The sequence below is a fragment of the Neoarius graeffei genome, chromosome 14 (genome assembly GCF_027579695.1).
Source record: "Neoarius graeffei isolate fNeoGra1 chromosome 14, fNeoGra1.pri, whole genome shotgun sequence".
Taxonomy (NCBI): domain Eukaryota; kingdom Metazoa; phylum Chordata; class Actinopteri; order Siluriformes; family Ariidae; genus Neoarius; species Neoarius graeffei.
Window position 1 is genome coordinate 33,722,292 of NC_083582.1, and position 20,000 is coordinate 33,742,291.

At 42.2% G+C, this 20,000-nt stretch overlaps 2 protein-coding genes across 4 annotated transcripts; one reads left to right on the top strand and one right to left on the bottom strand.

The window, feature by feature from the left end:
* Positions 1–12,271: 12,271 nt before the first annotated feature.
* Positions 12,272–14,337, bottom strand: g6pc1a.1 (glucose-6-phosphatase catalytic subunit 1a, tandem duplicate 1). The gene is made up of 5 exons (XM_060938894.1): positions 14,120–14,337; positions 13,930–14,039; positions 13,415–13,520; positions 12,893–13,008; positions 12,272–12,777 (listed from the first exon to the last, which is right to left on the bottom strand). Exons 1-5 carry the CDS (start codon positions 14,335–14,337, stop codon positions 12,272–12,274), a joined length of 1,056 nt encoding a protein of 351 aa, XP_060794877.1.
* Positions 14,338–16,045: 1,708 nt separating this feature from the next.
* g6pc1a.2 (glucose-6-phosphatase catalytic subunit 1a, tandem duplicate 2) lies at positions 16,046–19,575 on the top strand. Of its 3 annotated transcripts, XM_060938895.1 has the most exons (6): positions 16,046–16,275; positions 16,619–16,728; positions 16,916–17,024; positions 18,802–18,810; positions 18,873–18,988; positions 19,073–19,575. In XM_060938895.1, exons 1-6 carry the CDS (start codon positions 16,046–16,048, stop codon positions 19,573–19,575), a joined length of 1,077 nt encoding a protein of 358 aa, XP_060794878.1. The 3 variants fall into 3 exon arrangements, with proteins under 3 accessions (XP_060794878.1, XP_060794879.1, XP_060794880.1); XM_060938896.1 differs by lacking the exon at positions 18,802–18,810; XM_060938897.1 differs by lacking the exons at positions 16,916–17,024; positions 18,802–18,810 and having other exon boundaries at positions 18,854–18,988.
* The last annotated feature ends 425 nt before the right edge of the window (positions 19,576–20,000 follow it).

Sequence of the window (20,000 nt, forward strand, 5' to 3'; positions counted from 1 at the left end):
TTGTTTCCTTTTATGAAGAACTATACCAATCTAAAGTTAAATCCTCCGACTTACAGAAAATGAATGATTTTCTAGAGAAGAGCCAGCTTCCTAAACTTAATAAAGAAGCTTATGAATCAATAGAAGCCCCCATTACCTTGGAGGAAATCCAGTCTGCCATATCTCAATTCCCTAACAACAAAGCCCCTGGCCCTGACGGGTTTACCATTGAAATCTATAAAAAAAATACTTATCTGACTTAGCCCCCTTGTTGCTGCGAATGTTTGCCCACTCAAAAGAAACAGCAGAACTGCCACCTTCACTATATAATGCCAACATTACACTCATCCCCAAAAAAGACAGGGACCCACTGGACATGGCGTCATATCGTCCAATATCTCTCCTGCAGATGGAAACAAAAATTCTTAGTAAGGTGTTGGCTAATCGACTCCGAAAACACATAGCTAGTCTTATACATCCTGATCAAACTGGCTTTGTCCCGGGTAGGCAAATATATTTCAACCTGCGCCGCTTATTCAATATAATTTACAATAAGCAGAAGGAGGAGTCTGTGGTTATAGCGTTAGACGCAGAAAAGGCGTTTGATTTTTTGGAAAGGGAGTACATGTTCACCACCTTAAAATACTTTGATTTTGGTCCTGAATTTATTAGATGGATTCAAATCATCTATGCTCATCCTCAAGCTTCAATAATCACAAATGGCGACATTTCAGAATCATTTCCTCTTCATAGGGGTGTACGTCAAGGTTGCTCTTGCTCACCCTACCTATTCAACCTGGCTCTAGAGGCACTAGCCAGCCAAATAAGATCAAAACAGGAGATAGCCCCGATTGATATTTTGGGGGTCAAGAATAAGATATCCCTGTTTGCGGACGACATTACTTTATTCATCTCTCGCCCTAAATCCTCTATTCCTCCTCTACTACAGCTCATTGACACATTTGGTAGCTTCTCAGGATACAAGATCAACTGGAACAAGAGTGAACTAATGCCCATATCTGACAAAGTAGATCTTAATTTCCTCCGTACAACTGCTTTTAAAATTGCAACAGACAAATTCAAATCCCTTGGCATAATAGTAACACGTGATCATCGAAAGCTCCTCTCTAGTAATTGGGAATCCAAACTGCAACAATTCAAACAGAATATTCAATTTTGGAACACATTGCTCATCTCTATGGTGGGACGCATCAATGCCATAAAAATGGTTGTCCTTCCTCGATTTCTTTACATTTTTCAAAATCTCCCTGTATTCATCCCCCTCTACTTCTTTAAAGAACTTGACTCAATCATATCTTCCTTCATTTGGAACAATAAACTACCTGGAATTTCTAAACAACATTTAGTGAAATCAAGGGCAGAAGGAGGCTTCAGCCTGCCCCACTTTAAACTTTACTACTGGGCGGCAAACTTGAATGTTTTACTGCATTGGCACAGTGCCCTTCCAATGGCCCATTACAATCAAGATGATGCCCCCATGTGGCTTCAGATGGAAGTATTTTCATGTGGGCCCACCTCTCTCCCTGCCCTGCTTAACAACCCTCCTAAAGTTAAAATACCTTCTTATATTAAAAGCCCTGTTATACTTCATTCCCTTAAAATTTGGAAACAAATCCAATATTTTCTAGATTTGCCCAAAGTCTATATAGACAGTCCAATCTGTCATAATCATGCATTCTCTCCTGCCTTAATGGATCCAGTCTTTTCCAAGTAGAGAGCCAATGACATTTTTTTGTATACAGGACCTGTACTATGAAGGGTGTCTAGTTTCCTTTCAGCATCTCCAACAATTGTATGACCTACCATCCTCACACTTTTTCAGGTTCCTTCAAATCAGACATTTTATCAGAACTCATATACCACAGTATGAGCATACACCCCAACACAATATTCTGGACAGTCTTATGCGTCTTACTCCAGGTAACAGAGGTACAATCTCCACTCTGTATGGCATATTGGTGGCCCATCAAAAAGTGTCCACTGATAAAGTCAAAAATAGTTGGAAACAGGAACTTGGAATAGAACTCTGCACAACAGTATGGGAGGGCATTCTAGACATGATTCATAGCACTTCAATAAACTCCAGACACTCTTTGTTACAGTTTAAGGTCCACAGGCTTCACTTCTCCAAAGCCAGGCTACATAGTATTTACCCTAACACATCTCCATTATGTGACAAATGTAAACAGCAAACAGGGACTCTGACGCATCAGTTCTGGGGATGCCCTAAATTGACTCTTTTCTGGTCTCTCATATTTGACTATATCTCAAAAGCATTCCACAAAACTATTGCATCTGACCCACTCCTTGCCATTTTTGGCTCTGTAGAATACAATCCCAACATCAGTGGCTATGTAGGACAAGCTATTTCCCTCTGCACTCTCTTGGCTAAACGCCTCATTCTGCAACATTGGAAATCAGAAGCCTGCCCTCTGTTCCAGCAATGGCTTAGGGATCTGGGCAGTGTCTTGCACTTAGAACGGTTACACTATAACAACACAGGTAGGGAGAGAGCCTTCTTCAAAACTTGGCAGCCACTGCTGGATAAATGGTCAGAAACCCAGGCTGCTGACCCCTAGCTCCTGAGCTCTCTTTATTCCTTTTTTTTCCATTATCACAGTCTGACTTTTCACTGTCTTACCACTGTACATCTTTATCTGGCTGGCTCTCTTTGTTCTGTTTCTCTTTTGCTTTTTGCTTTTTTTCTTTCTTTCCCAGTTGCTATTCTTGTGGGGTTGGCTGGGGTTGTTGTTCTATGTTTTTCTTTCTGTGTATAACCAAAATTAGGAAGGGATATGTTGTATATTGATATTCTGTAAAATCTCTTTCTTTCCTTCAATAAACATTATTCATAAAAAAAAAAAGAGCGGTAACAGGCGGGCTGCTCACTGCTCATCTGGCCACCCCCACTCCTCTTCAAACCACTTGAACAGGTCCATAAATGCCTCCGGGTCGTTGTGCGGCCCCATCATGGTGAGGGTGACGTGTGGGAATCCTGTGGACTCTGGGGCTGATGCACCTGCAGGGTTGATGAGATGCAGGAGCTAGAGGTCTGCGCAGGTCGGATTTTTCAGTCCCGCTCCCGCCCACGCCCGCATTGTGCAGTCCCACTCCCGCCCGCAAAGAATTATGATTTTCAGTCCCGCTCCCACCCGCACCCACAAAGAATTATGATTTTCATTCCCGCTCCCGCCCGCGCCTGCCATATTTTGTCCCACTCCCGCCCGCAAATCCCACATGATGCAGACGTTTGCGTTATTTCTCAGGAAAGTTCTTGTCTTACCGCCCCCTACTTTGAGTGGATTTGAGCATAAATATCTACAGCTCACGTTTATTATTTACCTTGTTTCTGATTTCAGCATGTAGTGTCTCTAATAATAATAATAAGTGCTGTCAAGCAATTAAAATATTTAATAGCAAATCACACATTTTTGTCACAGGAGAAACCATTGTAATTCTCTGATCAGCATAAAAAAGTGAATGGGCTTGCTTTGTACCAATGTTTTTTTTTTTTATTGCAAAGCGGAGCTAGCAAGAGAATCATGAGTGAACAACTCTAATCAGAGAGACAGGTTACACAGTGACGGTAGGCTTGACTCAATGCTATCCCAGGAATCCTTCCTGTAATATGCAAATTTGGCCGCCTCTGATTGGACAGCCAAATTTGCATATTACAGGAAGGATTTCTGGGATAGCATTGAGTCAAGCCTACCATCACTGTGTACCTGTCTCTCTGATTAGAGTTGTAGACTAACGCAAGCAGTACATCACTTCACTCATGGTTCTCTTGCTAGCTGGGTGTGAACGGCAAGTCATTAGAGTGATCAAAGGATTGCCTGTTAGGGTGATCAATGGCAAATTTAAGATGCTATTCCTCACTCAATCTGGCAATCTGACTCTCTCTCTGCAAATTTAGGCATCTTAAAATGTTTTTATTAATGCTGAATAAAATATCCAGCACAAATTATATATGATAGACATAAATTAATAATTTATAACTTTTATTTCAAACATGTCTTTAGTTAGCGGGACTGCAGCTTATCACCACTCCCACCCGCGCCCGCATATGTGCACTTCCGGTCGCGCCCGCAATGAGCTTTCAAAATTTGTCCCGCGCCGCACTGCTTTGCGGCGGGTCCCGCAAGTCCCGCGGGAGTGCAGGGCTCTAGCAGGAGCACCTGGCGGTCTCCCTGTTGGGCCCATAGCAGAGCCTTAAAGTGCCACTTCTGCTCCATCCTCATTGCAACCAGTGTCTGGTGCTGGTGCTGGTTCTGGTGGGTAGCAGCGAGGGCATGAATCAGTTCACTAAACGGGGAGGACTCCATGGCAACAGCTCTTTTCCAGTGTCCCGGGTGTCAGCACCAGTGTAACGACTTCCCTAATACAGTGGACACTGGAACAGGCAGGCGGGATCAAGGTCACTTTCGTTTTTATTTTTATAACTCTAAGATAACACACCAAACACGCTTTTCAGCAGTTTCACAATAATAAGCTGTGTGCCACTGCACAGACGTGACATCAGTCAGGGGAAGAGATCCTCACGCTCTGCTGTTCTCCCCTTTTATCTGCTCGTCACTGCACACAAACACACACACAGACAGCACATTAATTTACAGCAAGTGCTTCCACTTTGCCACTCACCTTCCCTGGCCTCAATCTCCATTCACAAACCGGTGCTTGACCACACCCCTGCTGCCACAATGCCATAATAATTTGGCATAAGATATTTATATCTACATTAATTTTTGTATTAATTTCGCACAAGAGTGTCACACCTGCATGCCTTGGCTACTGCATCAGATAGACTCTCGGGTGCACTCCGGACAGTGCGCGCATGCCGTAAATGATTCACACCTGCACAGGATTAAGGCACAATGAGCGCGCCTATAGAGTGCTCTGAGATGATGCTAAAAATAGTAACACTGCGGTCTGCGTGGCCATCTTGGAAGTCACTCGCTCCAGAGTGCTCATAGAGTACACATCATAGAGTACACATCGTACCGATTCGTTTCCGCGTTAGAGGGCTTAGAAGCTTGGATTTTTTAAGAATTTAGACATCTGAAGTGATGGAGCACTACTGTGAAAGTTTGGATAAGCAGGCACGGGAGCGTTATGCTGAGAAGGTACGTTTCATTGGGAATGTAGATCCATACACTGTTAGTGAGAAGGAATGGAAAGCTGACCCCAGCTTGTTGCCGCATGTGACATACATCGATCTTGTGAACTATCTAGTGTTTCACCCAAGTCCATTTTGTGAACTAAAGCATGTGTACATAAACATTACTAGGCCTAGATCTTAAATGCCATTTGATGCAACAATGCACTGCAGTAGACATAAGCTACCTAATGTGATAAATATATCCATTAATCATTGCTGAAAGTACATAGAAAAGATAATAGTTTGTATCACATTCATTTTAGTAACTATGAAATTCAAGACAATTTAACCTACCTGTCACAAAGTGATCAGAACAAATCCGGATGCAGTCAAGTTGTCCTAAATTTGATCGGTTAATGGCAGCCAGCCACTGTCATCTCCTCCGCTCGCTTTTCTCCTGTGCTGCAATTCCCTGGTTAGTCACGACTTTAGGGAGTCTGTGGAAGCTTTTGCCACCCTTTTCCCCCCCGCTACTACAGCCAACAATGACACACGTATTCGGCATTGTCACCCCTTTTTGCTTTGCTGAACAACAACAATGCACTGACACAGCGACCTTTGACTTCCAATATGGCTGCCGCTGGGTTCGCGCTGACCTCGAAGCACTCTATATAAAAACTGTGAAAGCACACTTACTTTGCAAAGTATTGAGTTGTGTTGCTGACACATTACCGAGCCTTATTTCCTTGTTTGATTTCCTGTTTCTCGTCTTTGATTCTGCCTAGTCTACGATAGCTTGTTTGTGCCTTGCTCTACCTCAGGGGTCATCAAACTACGGCCCGCGGGCCGACTCCGGCCCGCCGCCCCCCTTTGACCGGCCCCCCAGCCCCTCTGCCCCCCACCACTTGAACCGGCTCTATGAGGCAATCCCCAAAAGTGGTTATGGCCTATTTTTTTAAATTGCTTTTTGGCAAATAATAACAACATGTCTGCATCTTGTATTTTGTTGATTTTATCAATTAAAATTGATATTTAGTTCTAAAATGAACTATTCATATTTTCCGAATTTTCGTCATATGCTCGCGATCAAGCAGTGACAGGCAGTGCACGCGCAGAGAACTGTCAGTGTTCAGGACAGCAAAATGGCTGGCGGTCAGCGAAAAGCTGACAAAGAGTGCAGAGTTTTTAAACAACAGTGGACCACCAATTATTTTTTCGTTCAGTGTAAGGACCATGCGGTTTGTCTTGTATGTAAAGAAAGTGTGTCAGTTTTCAAAGAATATAATCTGCGTCGTCACTACGAAACCCGCCACAAAGAGTATGCTAGTTTGCGAAGGCAAACAAGAGAAGACAGGATTCGGAGGATGAAATGCGGACTGGCTGCACAACAGAATGTATTCCTTCGCCAAACCCAGATCAACCAGGCTGCTGTCCGAACTAGCTATAAGGTAGCTCACCTACTAGCTACCCATGGAAAGCCGTTTACTGATGGGGACTTTGTTAAAGTATGCATGCTTGCTGTGGCCGAGGAGGTGTGTCCCGACAAGAAGGATGCGCTCAACACGGTGAGTCTCTCCGCACCTACTATGACCAGGCGAACCGAAGATTTGGGGGACAACGTGTATGACCAGCTGAATGAGAAAGCATCAGAATTCGAGTTTTTTGCTTTGGCCATGGATGAGAGCAATGACGTGCAGGACACAGCACAACTGCTGTGATCTATTGATCTATTGCTCATATTATTATAATTTCACTGTTTTTTAAAATGTATTTATTTTATAGGCCTATTTATTTGACCTTTATTAAGTGCTGCACACAATTATTATTAATATTATTAATAATATCAACAGGCCTACCTACAATTTATAATTTTCCACTCACCTTTGCCAGTGTCAATCACCTCAACTAGGCAGATGTTTCTTACCTTGACAGCTTTGATGTTATTTTTATTAGAAAATAAATAAATGGAATATCTGTGGTATTTCAAATTAAAACAAAGTGTGAAGACTCGATTACTACTTTTGCAAACCACTAGTAAAGATAAACAAATATGTGCCAGGAATCAAGTGTTAATATAGTAGTGGGGATATAGTAGTGTTGATATAGTAGTGGGGATATAGTAGTGGGGATATAGTAGTGTGGATGGCTGTGCCAGGCTAGTAATCTCTACTACACAATGAGGCCTGCTGGTGGTCATATTTGTCTGGGTCATACAATTCTATGTTATATAGCTGACCCGGCCCCCCCATCACAGTCAGGAACGACAATGTGGCCCCCAGAGAAAAAAGTTTGGTGACCCCTGCTCTACCTATTGCCTGTTTCACTGTTTTATGATTTTGCCTGCTGTTTTGGATTGTTTATCTGTCTTCACTTGTATTAATAAACACACCTTCTGCACTTACATCCATCTCTCAACCATCTCTGACAGAATACTTCACACTCCCTGACAAAGAGAATGCACATTCACCTGTTCATACGTCATGTTCAGGAGCAAGCTAATGTTAATGGCACTAAAAAACAGCCACTGTCAAATGGTGCGGTTGGAGTGTTGGACTCGACTCAGACTCAACTCGGATCAATAGTGGACTCGACTCGGACTCGACTCGAAATTTTCCTTTATGACTTGGACTTGACTCTGACTTGAATACCAGGGACTCGAGACTGGACTCGGACTCAAGGTTTAGTGACTCGACTACAACACTGATGGAGACCTGGAGAGGCCTACAAGCCACAGTGTCTCACACCCATTTGGTGGAGGATTGGTGATGACCTGGGGGTGCTTCAGCAAGGTTGGAATGGGGCAGATTTTTGTTTGCGAAGGACACGTGAATCAACCCATGTACAAGGTTATTCTGAAAGAAAACTTGCTTTCTTCTGCTCTGACAATGTTCCCTAATTCTGAGGATTGGGTTTTCCGGCAGGACAATGCTTCATGCCGCACAGCTAGGTCAATCAAGGTGTGGATGGAGGACCACACGATCAAGATTCTGTCATGACCAGCCCAATCTCCAGATCTGAACCCCACTGAAAACCTCTGGAATGTGATCAAGAAGAAGCTGGATGGTCACAAGCCATCAAACAAAGCTGAGCTGATTGAATTTTTGCACCAGGAGTGGTATAAAGTCACCCAAGAGCAACGTGAAAGACTGGTGGAGAGCATGCCAAGACACATGAAAGCTGTGATTAAATGTCAGGGTTATTTCACCAAATATTGATTTCTGAACTCATCCTAAGTTCAAACATTAGTATTGTGGTGTTTAAAATTGAATATGATCTTGATTTCTATGCATTATTCAAGGTCTGAAAACACTTAATCTTATTTTTTATTTTGACCAGTTGTCATTTTATGCAATTAAATGCTTTAAGTGACAATATTTTTCTGTGAAATCTGGGGGAAATGTTGTCAGTAGTTTATAGAATAAAACAAAAATGTTCACATTCCTCAAACACATACCTATAAATAGCAAAACCAGAGGAACTGATCATTTTGCAGTGGTCTCTTAATTTTTTTTTTCCAGAGCTGTCTATTCAATCAAATATGTTTTGTTTGTCTTCATTCCCTGTAATGTTTTGAATCCCTGGTCACTATAAAAGAAAACTAATGGCGAAACATGCCCTTGTTGTGAATAAAGAAGCATCCTAACATCCATTAACATGCTCAGCATCCAGTGATGTCCCATGTGGACCGCTGTTGCTCAGTTGACCTTTCTTAGCTTTTATAGAGATGTCACATCACACTTCTGACTACGTCAGCTCTTGCAGATGCCAGGTGGATGTTAATGTGTGCCTGCTCTAATTACACTAATGCAATCAAGTCCAGCAGTCATCAACAAATCTCCATTAACCCACTGATGGACATCCAATACCATAGCACAAAGGAGCCAAAGGAGTGCACAAAGGTAGAACAGCAATGATAACAAAATGATAAGGATACAGTATACATCAGAGAGAAATAGTAACACATGACAACTAGGGGACTGGCAACTGTTTGGAAAGTCACTTAGACCTTCTTCTTCTTTACCTTTTGGGGCAATGGGGGATTTCTCTAATAGTATAATTAGGAGCTGCTTTTACTGCCTCTATTTCTGTCTTGCAATATCTTGTTGTGTCTGAGCCGATAATTATTTTAGTAATTAAAAAAAACCTGTTTGGTTTACATTTTGCACATAACCTGTGCTCAAGAGTGCAAAACATTGATAAGCTTGTTTGCACAGTCTGTGATGTAACACAGTACTGATCGTCAGGTCTTCCAGTGGCACAAATAAAATGTCCTGCTCAAGAGCTGCAATGTAGGTAAAGGGCTAAAAGAGAACAACAAGGTGGTTAATATTTAATTGTGGTTCTCAGTATGAGAATGTGCTTACAGAGGGGTTTGTAATGTGCAAAACAAGTGGGAGTATTTGGATTTTTTTTCAAAGTAAAGATTTCTTGTAAAAACACTGAGACTGAGTGTTTACCAAAATGTCCAATATGTTGTTACGTTTTTGTTGTTGTTGTTTTTGCTTTATTACACTTTACTCATCTGGTTTATTACTTCAATACCACTGCTGTGGTATGCTATACAGTAATAATACACCATTCCTGAGCACCTCAACACACTTAAAGGAGACCATTAATTATTATCTTATAATGGAACGTGATGCCTTTCTGAATTTTGAAATAAGCAAGAGGAGTCGGTTCTCCAAACCCAGTGCCACCATTCAAAATTGCTGGATGGCACATGATCTCTTTTCATGGCTTAGCATTAGCTTGTACATTATTCTTTCAAATTATCTGTAGAAATCAGTGTTTAATATGAATTGTATTATTATTTTACTAATGTGAAGTCAGTAAATCCCTGAAGTTTCGACTGGTCAAAAATTTGGACCCGTGCCTACCTATAAGGTTAAAGAGTAACAAAATGAAATAACACATGGAATGGAGGTGGAATTATGCAGTGACCACGACAAACAAAAATTAAAGAAAAAAACTTTTAATATTTAAAATTCTCAACAATATGAAACATCTTGTGAAGTTCTGAAAAAAAACTTATTTGGGGAAGCAATTTAATGATAAAAAAATGGTTTTCATTGAAAACTCCATGTGGGTTTTGTCCTCGTTCTATGTTCTTCCGAAAACATGCCAGTAAGTGGATTGTCTGCACTAAACTGCCTCTAGGAGTGTGTGAATGTGTGTGTGCAAGGTGTCTTGGCATCTCATCAAGTGCGTATTCCTGTCTCAAGCCTTGACAGGCACTGGATCCACCATAACTCTGACCAGGATAAAGTGATTGCTGAAAGTGAGTGAGTGAACAAATTTGAATCATTAGCATTAAGGGGGAAAAAAGTATTTTCATTCTTTTGTGTCCAGATATTCGACTGGTAGTGTGGACCTTGTTTTGTATTAAAAACAATAATAATAATAATAATAATAATAATAATAATAATAATCTCATCTCATTATCTCTAGCCGCTTTATCCTGTTCTACAGGGTCGCAGACAAGCTGGAGCCTATCCCAGCTGACTACGGGCGAAAGGTGGGGTACACCCTGGACAAGTCGCCAGGTCATCACAGGGCTGACACATAGACACAGACAACCATTCACACCTACGGTCAATTTAGAGTCACCAGTTAACCTAACCTGCATGTCTTTGGACTGTGGGGGAAACCGGAGCAGCCGGAGGAAACCCACGCGGACACGGGGAGAACATGCAAACTCTGCACAGAAAGGCCCTCACCGGCCACGGGGCTCGAACCCGGACCTTCTTGCTGTGAGGCGACAGCGCTAACCACTACACCACCGTGCCGCCCATAATAATAATAATAATAATAATAATAAACAACTCAGGCAATGGGCGGCACGGTGGTGTAGTGGTTAGAGCTGTCGCCTCACAGAAAGATGGTCCGGGTTCGAGCCCCGTGGCCGGCGAGGGTCTTTCTGTGTGGAGTTTGCATGTTCTCCCCGTGTCCGCGTGGATTTCCTCCGGGTGCTCCGGTTTCCCCCACAGTCCAAAGACATGCAGGTTAGGTTAACTGGTGACTCTAAATTGACCGTAGGTGTGGATGTGAGTGTGAATGGTTGTCTGTGTCTATGTGTCAGCCCTGTGATGACCTGGTGACTTGTCCAGGGTGTACCCCGCCTTTCGCCCGTAGTCAGCTGGGATAGGCTCCAGCTTGCCTGCGACCCTGTAGAACAGGATAAAGCGGCTAGAGATAATGAGATGAGATGGTATTGGAAAGAAAAAAAGTTTCATCCAAGCATAAACCATAAAGTACTGCTCATGTTAGGGTTCCAGCACAGATTAGTGATTTTAATGCTCAAAGCTGATTTAAGTCATTAGTTATTAATTGCTGGGTTTATTAGGTGTATGAAAGCCAGAAAATCACCAACCTGTGCTATGAAGACTTTTCCCCCAATATTAAGAGAATAACAGATTTTCTTTAGGATGACACACATATTTACTTCGACACTTAAATGCACAGATAATTTAAACTTTATGAGTTGCACTGAACAGTTCGATAATCTCTGAAAGCTACACGAATGCAGTTGTAACTGTTGGACTTGCATGGCCCCAATGGCAATTTAGTAACTCAGCATTGTATACTCCCACTTATATAGAACACAGAGTCACACAGCTGATAGAAGGACCTTTGGACATGTTTTCTGAAAAAAGAGTCAAGTTGTAATGAATGGGCTAGACTCATTCAGAAGATATGGAAGGAGATTCCACAAGTAGACTTTTTTACCCAACAACTACACAAAGGTCTCAGTTGAAGTAAACCAAAATAAACCACTCTTGTGTTTTCACATCAACTGGTCATTAATAGGTTCTTTAAAATGTAGAAAGAAGACCTTGCATGAGGTCCAGAAGACCTTCAGCCCTGTCTTTCCCAGATACAAATCTTAAGTCCGTCACAGATCAAAGGAGACTATTGTTTGTGGTGTCAGAAGGTCTCAGAATGGGCTTGGCTGAAGAGTTCTTAGGCACCAGAAGGGTAATTTTTAAATACTATACAATATACATTCTGTATTATGCCTCTAAAGTATACTCAGCAAACTTGGAAGTATGAAGCCTGATCCTAAAGAAGTGCATGGAGAAGTACCTGAGCTGAATCACTGTTGAGCATTACCAGTATACTGACCTTCAGACTAAGCATTTATCATTCACCATTGTGAACCACTTAAATATTTATCTATGAGGCCTTTTCAACTTTCTTTACCTGTAAAACCATGGACAAACCTCTAGGAACAAGTATGGTGGGAACTAAAAGGGCAACAACACTCTTTGTGAATGACAGAATGTAAAAAATTGTATGGTTCATTGAAGGGAAGGTCAAAAAGTCCAGGAGCTGCAGAAAAACTAATGAGATAGCAATGCAGCCTATTCTGAAGGGGGAACTGGTGCTCTTCTTGCTTTCAGTATACAATGGTGAGTGCAGGCCCAAGCCCAGACCAAACAAGGTGCCCATGTTGCGCATTAGGCTTGCGAATGGCGTCGTATCCATGAGGACCCAAGCTGGGTTCACACACCATTTCTGAGCTTTTTCCAGAGTCCACAGCAGGTCCACACCCACAACCTTCAAGGAAACATAAAAGCCCACGGCGAAAACGAGCAAGACCAGAGTGATGCTGAAGTACCTTTGAAGGCTGGTGTTGTAAATCCACTGTTGTCTTGAGAATATCTCAGCTACAATGATACCTGGCATAAGGAGACAAGAGTTTATTTGATGATATATCAAAGCCTCTTGGGTAATACAGCTTAAAAATGCAAATGGAAAACACCCTTGTCAAGCAATGGAGACTCATCCACCCACCTGAGATGACTCCACATATAACTTGGTGGGGGAAGTGGGCGGCAACATAAACACGAGACATGCAGACTAACAGCTCCACCAGCCCAAACAGCATCCATAGCACCATCTGTAAAAGCCTGGTGGTAAACAATGCATCATCAAACACTTTTGCAAGCTTAAGGTTTCAGCGCACTTCATGTAGAGATGATGATTACAAGTTGGATGACTTTGTGGGGACTTCTTTGTCGAAATTGCCATGAAATGTTTATAGTGCCACCAGCAGTACTGGAGCACCATTATACAATGGCTAATACAAAATCAGAGAATATGCAAGCTTTATAAGCAAAGGTGATTTCTTCTTCTTCTTCTTCTTCTTCTTCTTCTTCTTCTTCTTCTTCTTCTTCTTCACACAGCCCTTACAGATGTCATCTCTGTATTACACTGAGGCCTTTAATCTGACAGGAGTAAAAAGTGTATATATAGGCAGTAAGACAAAATCTCAAGTAAAGTTGTTAGATTTGCCTGCCTTCTCTAAAAACTCACCAGTAAAGCAAAGAAGGAGGTTTTCTCTGAGCAGCAATGGATAGCAATGATGTGACCATTACATACCCTATTGCAGCAGAGCCCATTGCATGACCAGAAGGACTTCCTTAAAGGAGAGAATCAAGCAGAATCAAGTAATGCATAGTAGACAATAAGACCACAAACACCATACACTACTCTCTTTCAAGATAAGATCAGGATCCTGCAAAAGGCAAAAGGAAGAGAATGAGGGAGGGTTTTCAATTCGTCCAACCATACCAGTTTAATTAATGTCAATGATTTATTCCTATAAAAGAATTATCAATGGGTTGAATTCAAAGGTAGTCCATAGGGAATAACATTAAGATAACCCAAGACAAGACATCATCCAGTCAGATTAGTAGAACATGCATTGCCACCTGAGTTGCACAACCATTTACAACAAGAAAAATTGATTGACCATGCAATAAGAGTTGATATGGTAGAAGATATATTATAGTAATCAGGAGTGCTACAGCGCGTGCCATGCATTATACCTGGTCCAGTTTCACACGTGATGGGAAGCTGCCTGAGAGCAGGCGCTGACTCAGTGCCATAAAACCTGGTCTCATGAACCCACCAGTAAGGCCTTTCTCCAAAAAGAACCCTGCAAACCAAATGCTTACTGAGATGCATCACAGTTTGAACAATAATCTAAACATGTTTCCAGGTTTAAGAACCTCTTACCATTTTAGCACCAGGTTAAGCCAGTCCCCAAGCACACCCACCCAGATGAGCTTGATGCCGACATCCCTTTTCAGGTGGAACCAGATGGGGAAGAAGACAAAGAAGGTGGTGTGGAGGTCTGCTACATAGGAAATCAGCTGGAACCAACTCTCATAGGCAATGTACTCTTTCTGCAAATAGACCGCCAGACTCACCCCCCAACTATGGAGAAAGTCCATGACTCAGTGACGGCAAAGGCAGGGTGCTTAGCCCAGCAAAATCACTGACGCACGGATGATGTGGATTGAAGTGTGCAAACCTGGGAGTTTTTGATCTTTTTCAGATTTCACTTGCCCCCTCCAGCTGGACTTTATTCAAGGCTGGATCATCCATCATGTTTGCACGGCTCCTGCTGTATCCAGGAGTCTTCAGGGTCCATGACCTTTTCACCCACTGTAATGGTGAAGGGGGGCCAGGACTGATAACAAAAACATGGGGTAAGATGATTGGTCATGACACACAGAGTATGATGTCATATGACGACATTAAAGTCATTAAACCAAACAAAAGAGGTTTCTGTTAGATGGACTTTTTTCAGCATTATATATGGTAGACAGCTTTCATCATTTGTGTAACATCACATAATTACAAAAAAATTAGACAACAAAATATACACATTCAGTTAAATAAAAACTATATCTCAATAATTAACACATTTATTGCCTTAGATCTGTTCACTGCTGGTTACGAAATGAGCTGAGATATACTACAAAATGACTGAAAACAGCCACCTCTGTTTTCTCAAACAAAGTTGAATGCAAATCAATAGTAACTGATCACCAGAGACTGAGTGGCTTTGTTGGTAATATACAGTACATGATAGTTCTTTTCAAGCCTCAAACAAAATTACTGAAACCTTAGGTTGGTGTTTATTCTTGTTATATATACATGATTCAACATATTCCATAAGCATCTAAACAGACAACTAAAAGAATATGACAAAAAGGAACGTTTAGTCCTTCAGGACATTTTAGACTTGTGTCAATGAACAATGAGGCTCCATCACCTTTACTGACTGAAACTGAATGGAAAAACATCTTCAAAATTATCCACGTCCAATGACCTTTGCTTCTTAGTACAACACCACCAAGAGAATATTTTATAGTGTTGCTGTTCAGAGTGCAGAACATATTTTGAATGAATTGCCCAAAACTTGAGGAATGACTGCACCACTGCTGTGAAAAGAATTCAGGCATTTTTCGGAATTTTGCTCTGCATGTCATAGTCAGTACATCCAACATAGACTGCAGGAGTGATACAAAACCAGGATAAAATACAGAAGGAGGACTTTCAGGCCTGGTCTTTATTGCAAAGAGTTATATAGTAAAATATATTGGTTAAAGATGTAAATGCCAATACATATTGCACATAGTATTGCATGATGAGTAACTAAAAATACATGAGAAATATATAGACTAATAAAACTTCATTTGAAACATTATAAAGGGTCTTCAGGATACAAAAACTTTAAGCAAATAATATTACAACCTTCCTAAAATGAGTAATCTTTTCAACTCTTTTTAATTTTACTTAACATTGAAAAGGCATGGTAACAAATGGTGACTGATAAAGTGTCCTCATTTTCTGGGTTCAAACCAAGCTGGAGTCCAGTAACTTCTCTCCCTCCAATTAACTTGTTTGTGTCCTGTCTGCTTTCCAACAAACAGGCTGTTTGTTAACTGTATCTAACTTTTTCTGTCCCTTCTGTTTTATTACACATGTGCAAGGTCCAAAGATCAGCGTTGTCCATGCGTTTAGCTGGTGGGCCTGCTGATATAAAGCCCAGAGCCAGCATGCTCAAGGCCATCAGTCCTCTCTCTTGCTCTCAAATCAACAGTCAGCTTTTTTATTTTTGAGAGGACTCTTAAGAATTCTCACACTGTCAGAATGAACACTCTGATGGATGCTGTGCATGGCTATGGTGTGAGCACCACACAGTATCTACAGACTCACTACAAAGACGCACAGGGCTGGTTCTTGTTTGTCTCCTTTGCTGCTGACCTGCGCAACACCTTCTTCATCTTCTTCCCCATTTGGTTCCACCTGAGGACATCTGTGGGCATCAAGCTTATCTGGGTGGCCGTGGTCGGGGATTGGCTCAATCTTGTCTTCAAATGGTATGACATAATGAATTAATAACTTTAATATATCTATATTTTTAAATGATTTGTTATTTGTGACAAAAAAAAATTATTTTATTAATATTTTTCAAAGTTAATATGTTAAAAATAATAATGTGATAGTCGTCATATTATAAAAAATTATATATAATGGATATAAGGTATATTTATATAAAATGTACATAAAGTATTACTTTATATTTAAAGAAAAAATTATACTGAAATCACTGTGATGATATTTGTCCTGTATGATTTTGTTAAGTAAATAAACCCCTTTTTCCCACAGTTAGACTGATTGGCTTGCAATCAATATTGATTTTTTTTTTTTGGGTCATTCTAGGATTCTATTTGGAGAGCGGCCCTACTGGTGGGTCCATGAGACACCTTACTACAGCAACATGTCTGTGCCACACATTAAACAATTTCCCATGACCTGTGAGACAGGCCCAGGTACATCCTCTCATTACTAACACACACACCAAAACATTTTACTTTACTCTAAATGATAAACATCTAGTACACAACAGATGCTTCAGCATTACAATACAGTAGATAAACAGATTGAACCTGATGACTGTGAATTGGGTTTGATTTGATCTCAGTCACGGTGTGTGTTTTGCTTATTTCGCTGATGCAGGTAGTCCATCGGGTCATGCTATGGGTGCAGCTGGAGTTTACTATGCCATGGTCACCTCCATCCTCACCATCATGCTGAGCAGAAATAAGACATGTTCCACTAAGGCACTGTAAGAGTCTTCACATAATATCAGCTGTCGCTTTCTCATGGAATAGTAAACTTACATTTGGTTTAAACTGAAATAAAGATGCACTGATACCAATTTTTTTTTTTTCAGTCTGACTACTGATACCAAAATTAGTACTTAGTATTAAAAAATCCGGGCGGCACGGTGGTGTAGTGGTTAGCGCTGTCGCCTCACAGCAAGAAGGTCCTGGGTTCGAGCCCCGGGGCCGGCGAGGGCCTTTCTGTGTGGAGTTTGCATGTTCTCCCCATGTCCGCGTGGGTTTCCTCCGGGTGCTCTGGTTTCCCCCACAGTCCAAAGACATGCAGGTTAGGTTAACTGGTGACTCTAAATTGACCGTAGGTGTGAATGTGAGTGTGAATGGTTGTCTGTGTCTATGTGTCAGCCCTGTGATGACCTGGCGACTTGTCCAGGGTGTACCCCGCCTTTCGCCCGTAGTCAGCTGGGATAGGCTCCAGCTTGCCTGCGACCCTGTAGAAGGATAAAGCGGCTAGAGATAATGTGGTGTGTGTGATGTGTGATGTGATACCAATTTTTTTTTTTTCAGTCTGACTACTGATACCAAAATTAGTACTTAGTATTAAAAAATCCGGGCGGCACGGTGGTGTAGTGGTTAGCGCTGTCGCCTCACAGCAAGAAGGTCCTGGGTTCGAGCCCCGGGGCCGGCGAGGGCCTTTCTGTGTGGAGTTTGCATGTTCTCCCCATGTCCGCGTGGGTTTCCTCCGGGTGCTCTGGTTTCCCCCACAGTCCAAAGACATGCAGGTTAGGTTAACTGGTGACTCTAAATTGACCATAGGTGTGAGTGTGAATGGTTGTCTGTGTCTATGTGTCAGCCCTGTGATGACCTGGCGACTTGTCCAGGGTGTACCCCGCCTTTCGCCCGTAGTCAGCTGGGATAGGCTCCAGCTTGCCTGCGACCCTGTAGAAGGATAAAGCGGCTAGAGATAATGAGATGAGATTAAAAAATCCAGGATATCACGTAACATCGTACGTTATTTAGCTGTTTACGGCTACTACCCGTTTAAGGCTACTAGGCTATGTTCTTTATATTATTATCTTCTTTATTCAAAATGAAGTGTATTAGCTTGCTACATTTGTTACCTTGGGTTTTGAGTCACTTCAGAAAAGCACTTCTGTCCAGCGAAGTACATTATATTGCCTTCATGATGTCAGAATCGCTTGTTCCGTCAGCTTTCTACCCAAGAATATCATACAAGATAAGAGCTGTTGTTTTCACTGAGCTAAGGTTAACCAGGTTTTTGGTGGCTGCCATGTGCAGCTAGCAAAGAACTCCTCATGAGTTTTATGTTGAAGATGTTTTTTGGATTGTAGTTACTTGTACGGGTGTAGTGGTTAGCGCTGTCACCTCACAGCAAGAAGGTCCGGGTCGAGCCCCGTGGCCGACAAGGGCCTTTCTGTGCGGAGTTTGCATGTTCTCCCTGTGTCCACATGGGTTTCCTCCGGGTGCTCCGGTTTCCCCCACAGTCCAAAGACATGCAGGTTAGGTTAACTGGTGACTCTAAATTGACCGTAGGTGTGAATGTGAGTGTGAATGGTTGTCTGTGTCTATGTGTCAGCCCTGTGATGACCTGGCGACTTGTCCAGGGTGTACCCCGCCTTTCGCCCGTAGTCAGCTGGGATAGGCTCCAGCTTGCCTGCGACCCTGTAGAACAGGATAAAGCGGCTAGAGATAATGAGATGAGTTACTTGTACTGTAGTTCCTCCTGTTGATATCTTTTAATTGCATCACATGGTATCAGAGCATTTATGAGTCAGATTGATACTTGAAAGTATTGGTATTGATGTATTCATCATGTTATCTTGTTTTGTCAGGTACTTGCGTGGCACCCTCTGGACTCTTTTCTGGACTGTTCAGATCTGCGTGTGTCTCTCCAGGGTCTTCCTTGCTGCCCATTTCCCTCACCAGGTCATTGCTGGTGTAATTACAGGTCAGTTCTTATTACAGGTGGTGCATATTATGTGGAAATTCTGAGCCGGCTGTGCAAAACTAAAATCTGTTGTCTTCCTCACAGGTATGATCGTGGCTGAAGTCTTCAACAGGCAGACGTGGATCTACTACGCCAGCCTGCAGAGGTACTTCAATATCACTCTGTTCCTGCTCGTTTTCGCCGTGGGCTTTTACGTTCTCTTGAAGGCTGTGGGTGTGGATCTGCTGTGGACTCTGGAAAAAGCTCAGAAATGGTGCGTGAACCCAGCTTGGGTCCACATGGACACGACGCCATTCGCCAGCTTGCTGCGTAACATGGGCACATTGTTCGGTCTGGGCTTGGGCCTGCACTCGCCACTGTATACCGAGAGCAAGAAGAGCACTAGCACCCCCTTCAGGATCAGCTGTGTGCTCAGCTCTCTCCTCCTGCTCCACCTTTTCGACTCCATTAAGCCGCCGACGCACACAGCCGCACTCTTCTACCTGCTCTCGTTCTGTAAGAGTGCCACCGTTCCGCTGGTCACCGTCAGCATCATTCCGTACTGTGTGTCCGGAGCCCTGAGTTTACCAAGCAAGAAGCACCTCTAAAAGAACTTCTGAAAGACAATTCTAGCAAGAATACAAACCTTCAGCAGTATTTTCCAGTTTTCATTCTTCATAACACCACCCTTCGGCTACACCAACTCAACTTCAATGCCAACTTGGTTTGGTTTCCTCCCTCTCTACCCCAAACCCCACCAAAAAAGACAATGTACATCCTGAAGCACTGTGCAAAATTGTTTATTGCTCAGGATTATGGTATTGTGTGTATATTACTGTTTTATTTAATCTCATAACTCGTACTTTAGTGCTCTTTAAGTGTACTGAGAATAGGCTTGGCATCTAGCCTAAGCACACAAATGCTTTTTGATGAGGTTCATTTTTAAGAACTGATATGTAGTACTTTACGACAGTGATGAAGAATGGCGTTCTATTTCATGCAATCAAACAGAAAGTGCTGCCTGTCTGTATTG

Bases quoted from the DNA above. Each gene is read 5' to 3' on its own strand.
- g6pc1a.1 (XM_060938894.1), bottom strand. From the start codon at position 14,337: ATGGACTTTCTCCATAGTTGGGGGGTGAGTCTGGCGGTCTATTTGCAG. The intron at 14,040-14,119 runs GTAAGAGGTTCT...TTTGGTTTGCAG, and splicing joins CTTAACCTGGTGCTAAAATG to GGTTCTTTTTGGAGAAAGGC. The intron at 12,778-12,892 runs GTGGGTGGATGA...TCCTTATGCCAG, and splicing joins TATATGTGGAGTCATCTCAG to GTATCATTGTAGCTGAGATA.
- g6pc1a.2 (XM_060938895.1), top strand. From the start codon at position 16,046: ATGAACACTCTGATGGATGCTGTGCATGGCTATGGTGTGAGCACCACA. The intron at 16,276-16,618 runs GTATGACATAAT...GGGTCATTCTAG, and splicing joins CTCAATCTTGTCTTCAAATG to GATTCTATTTGGAGAGCGGC. The intron at 18,989-19,072 runs GTCAGTTCTTAT...TCTTCCTCACAG, and splicing joins CATTGCTGGTGTAATTACAG to GTATGATCGTGGCTGAAGTC.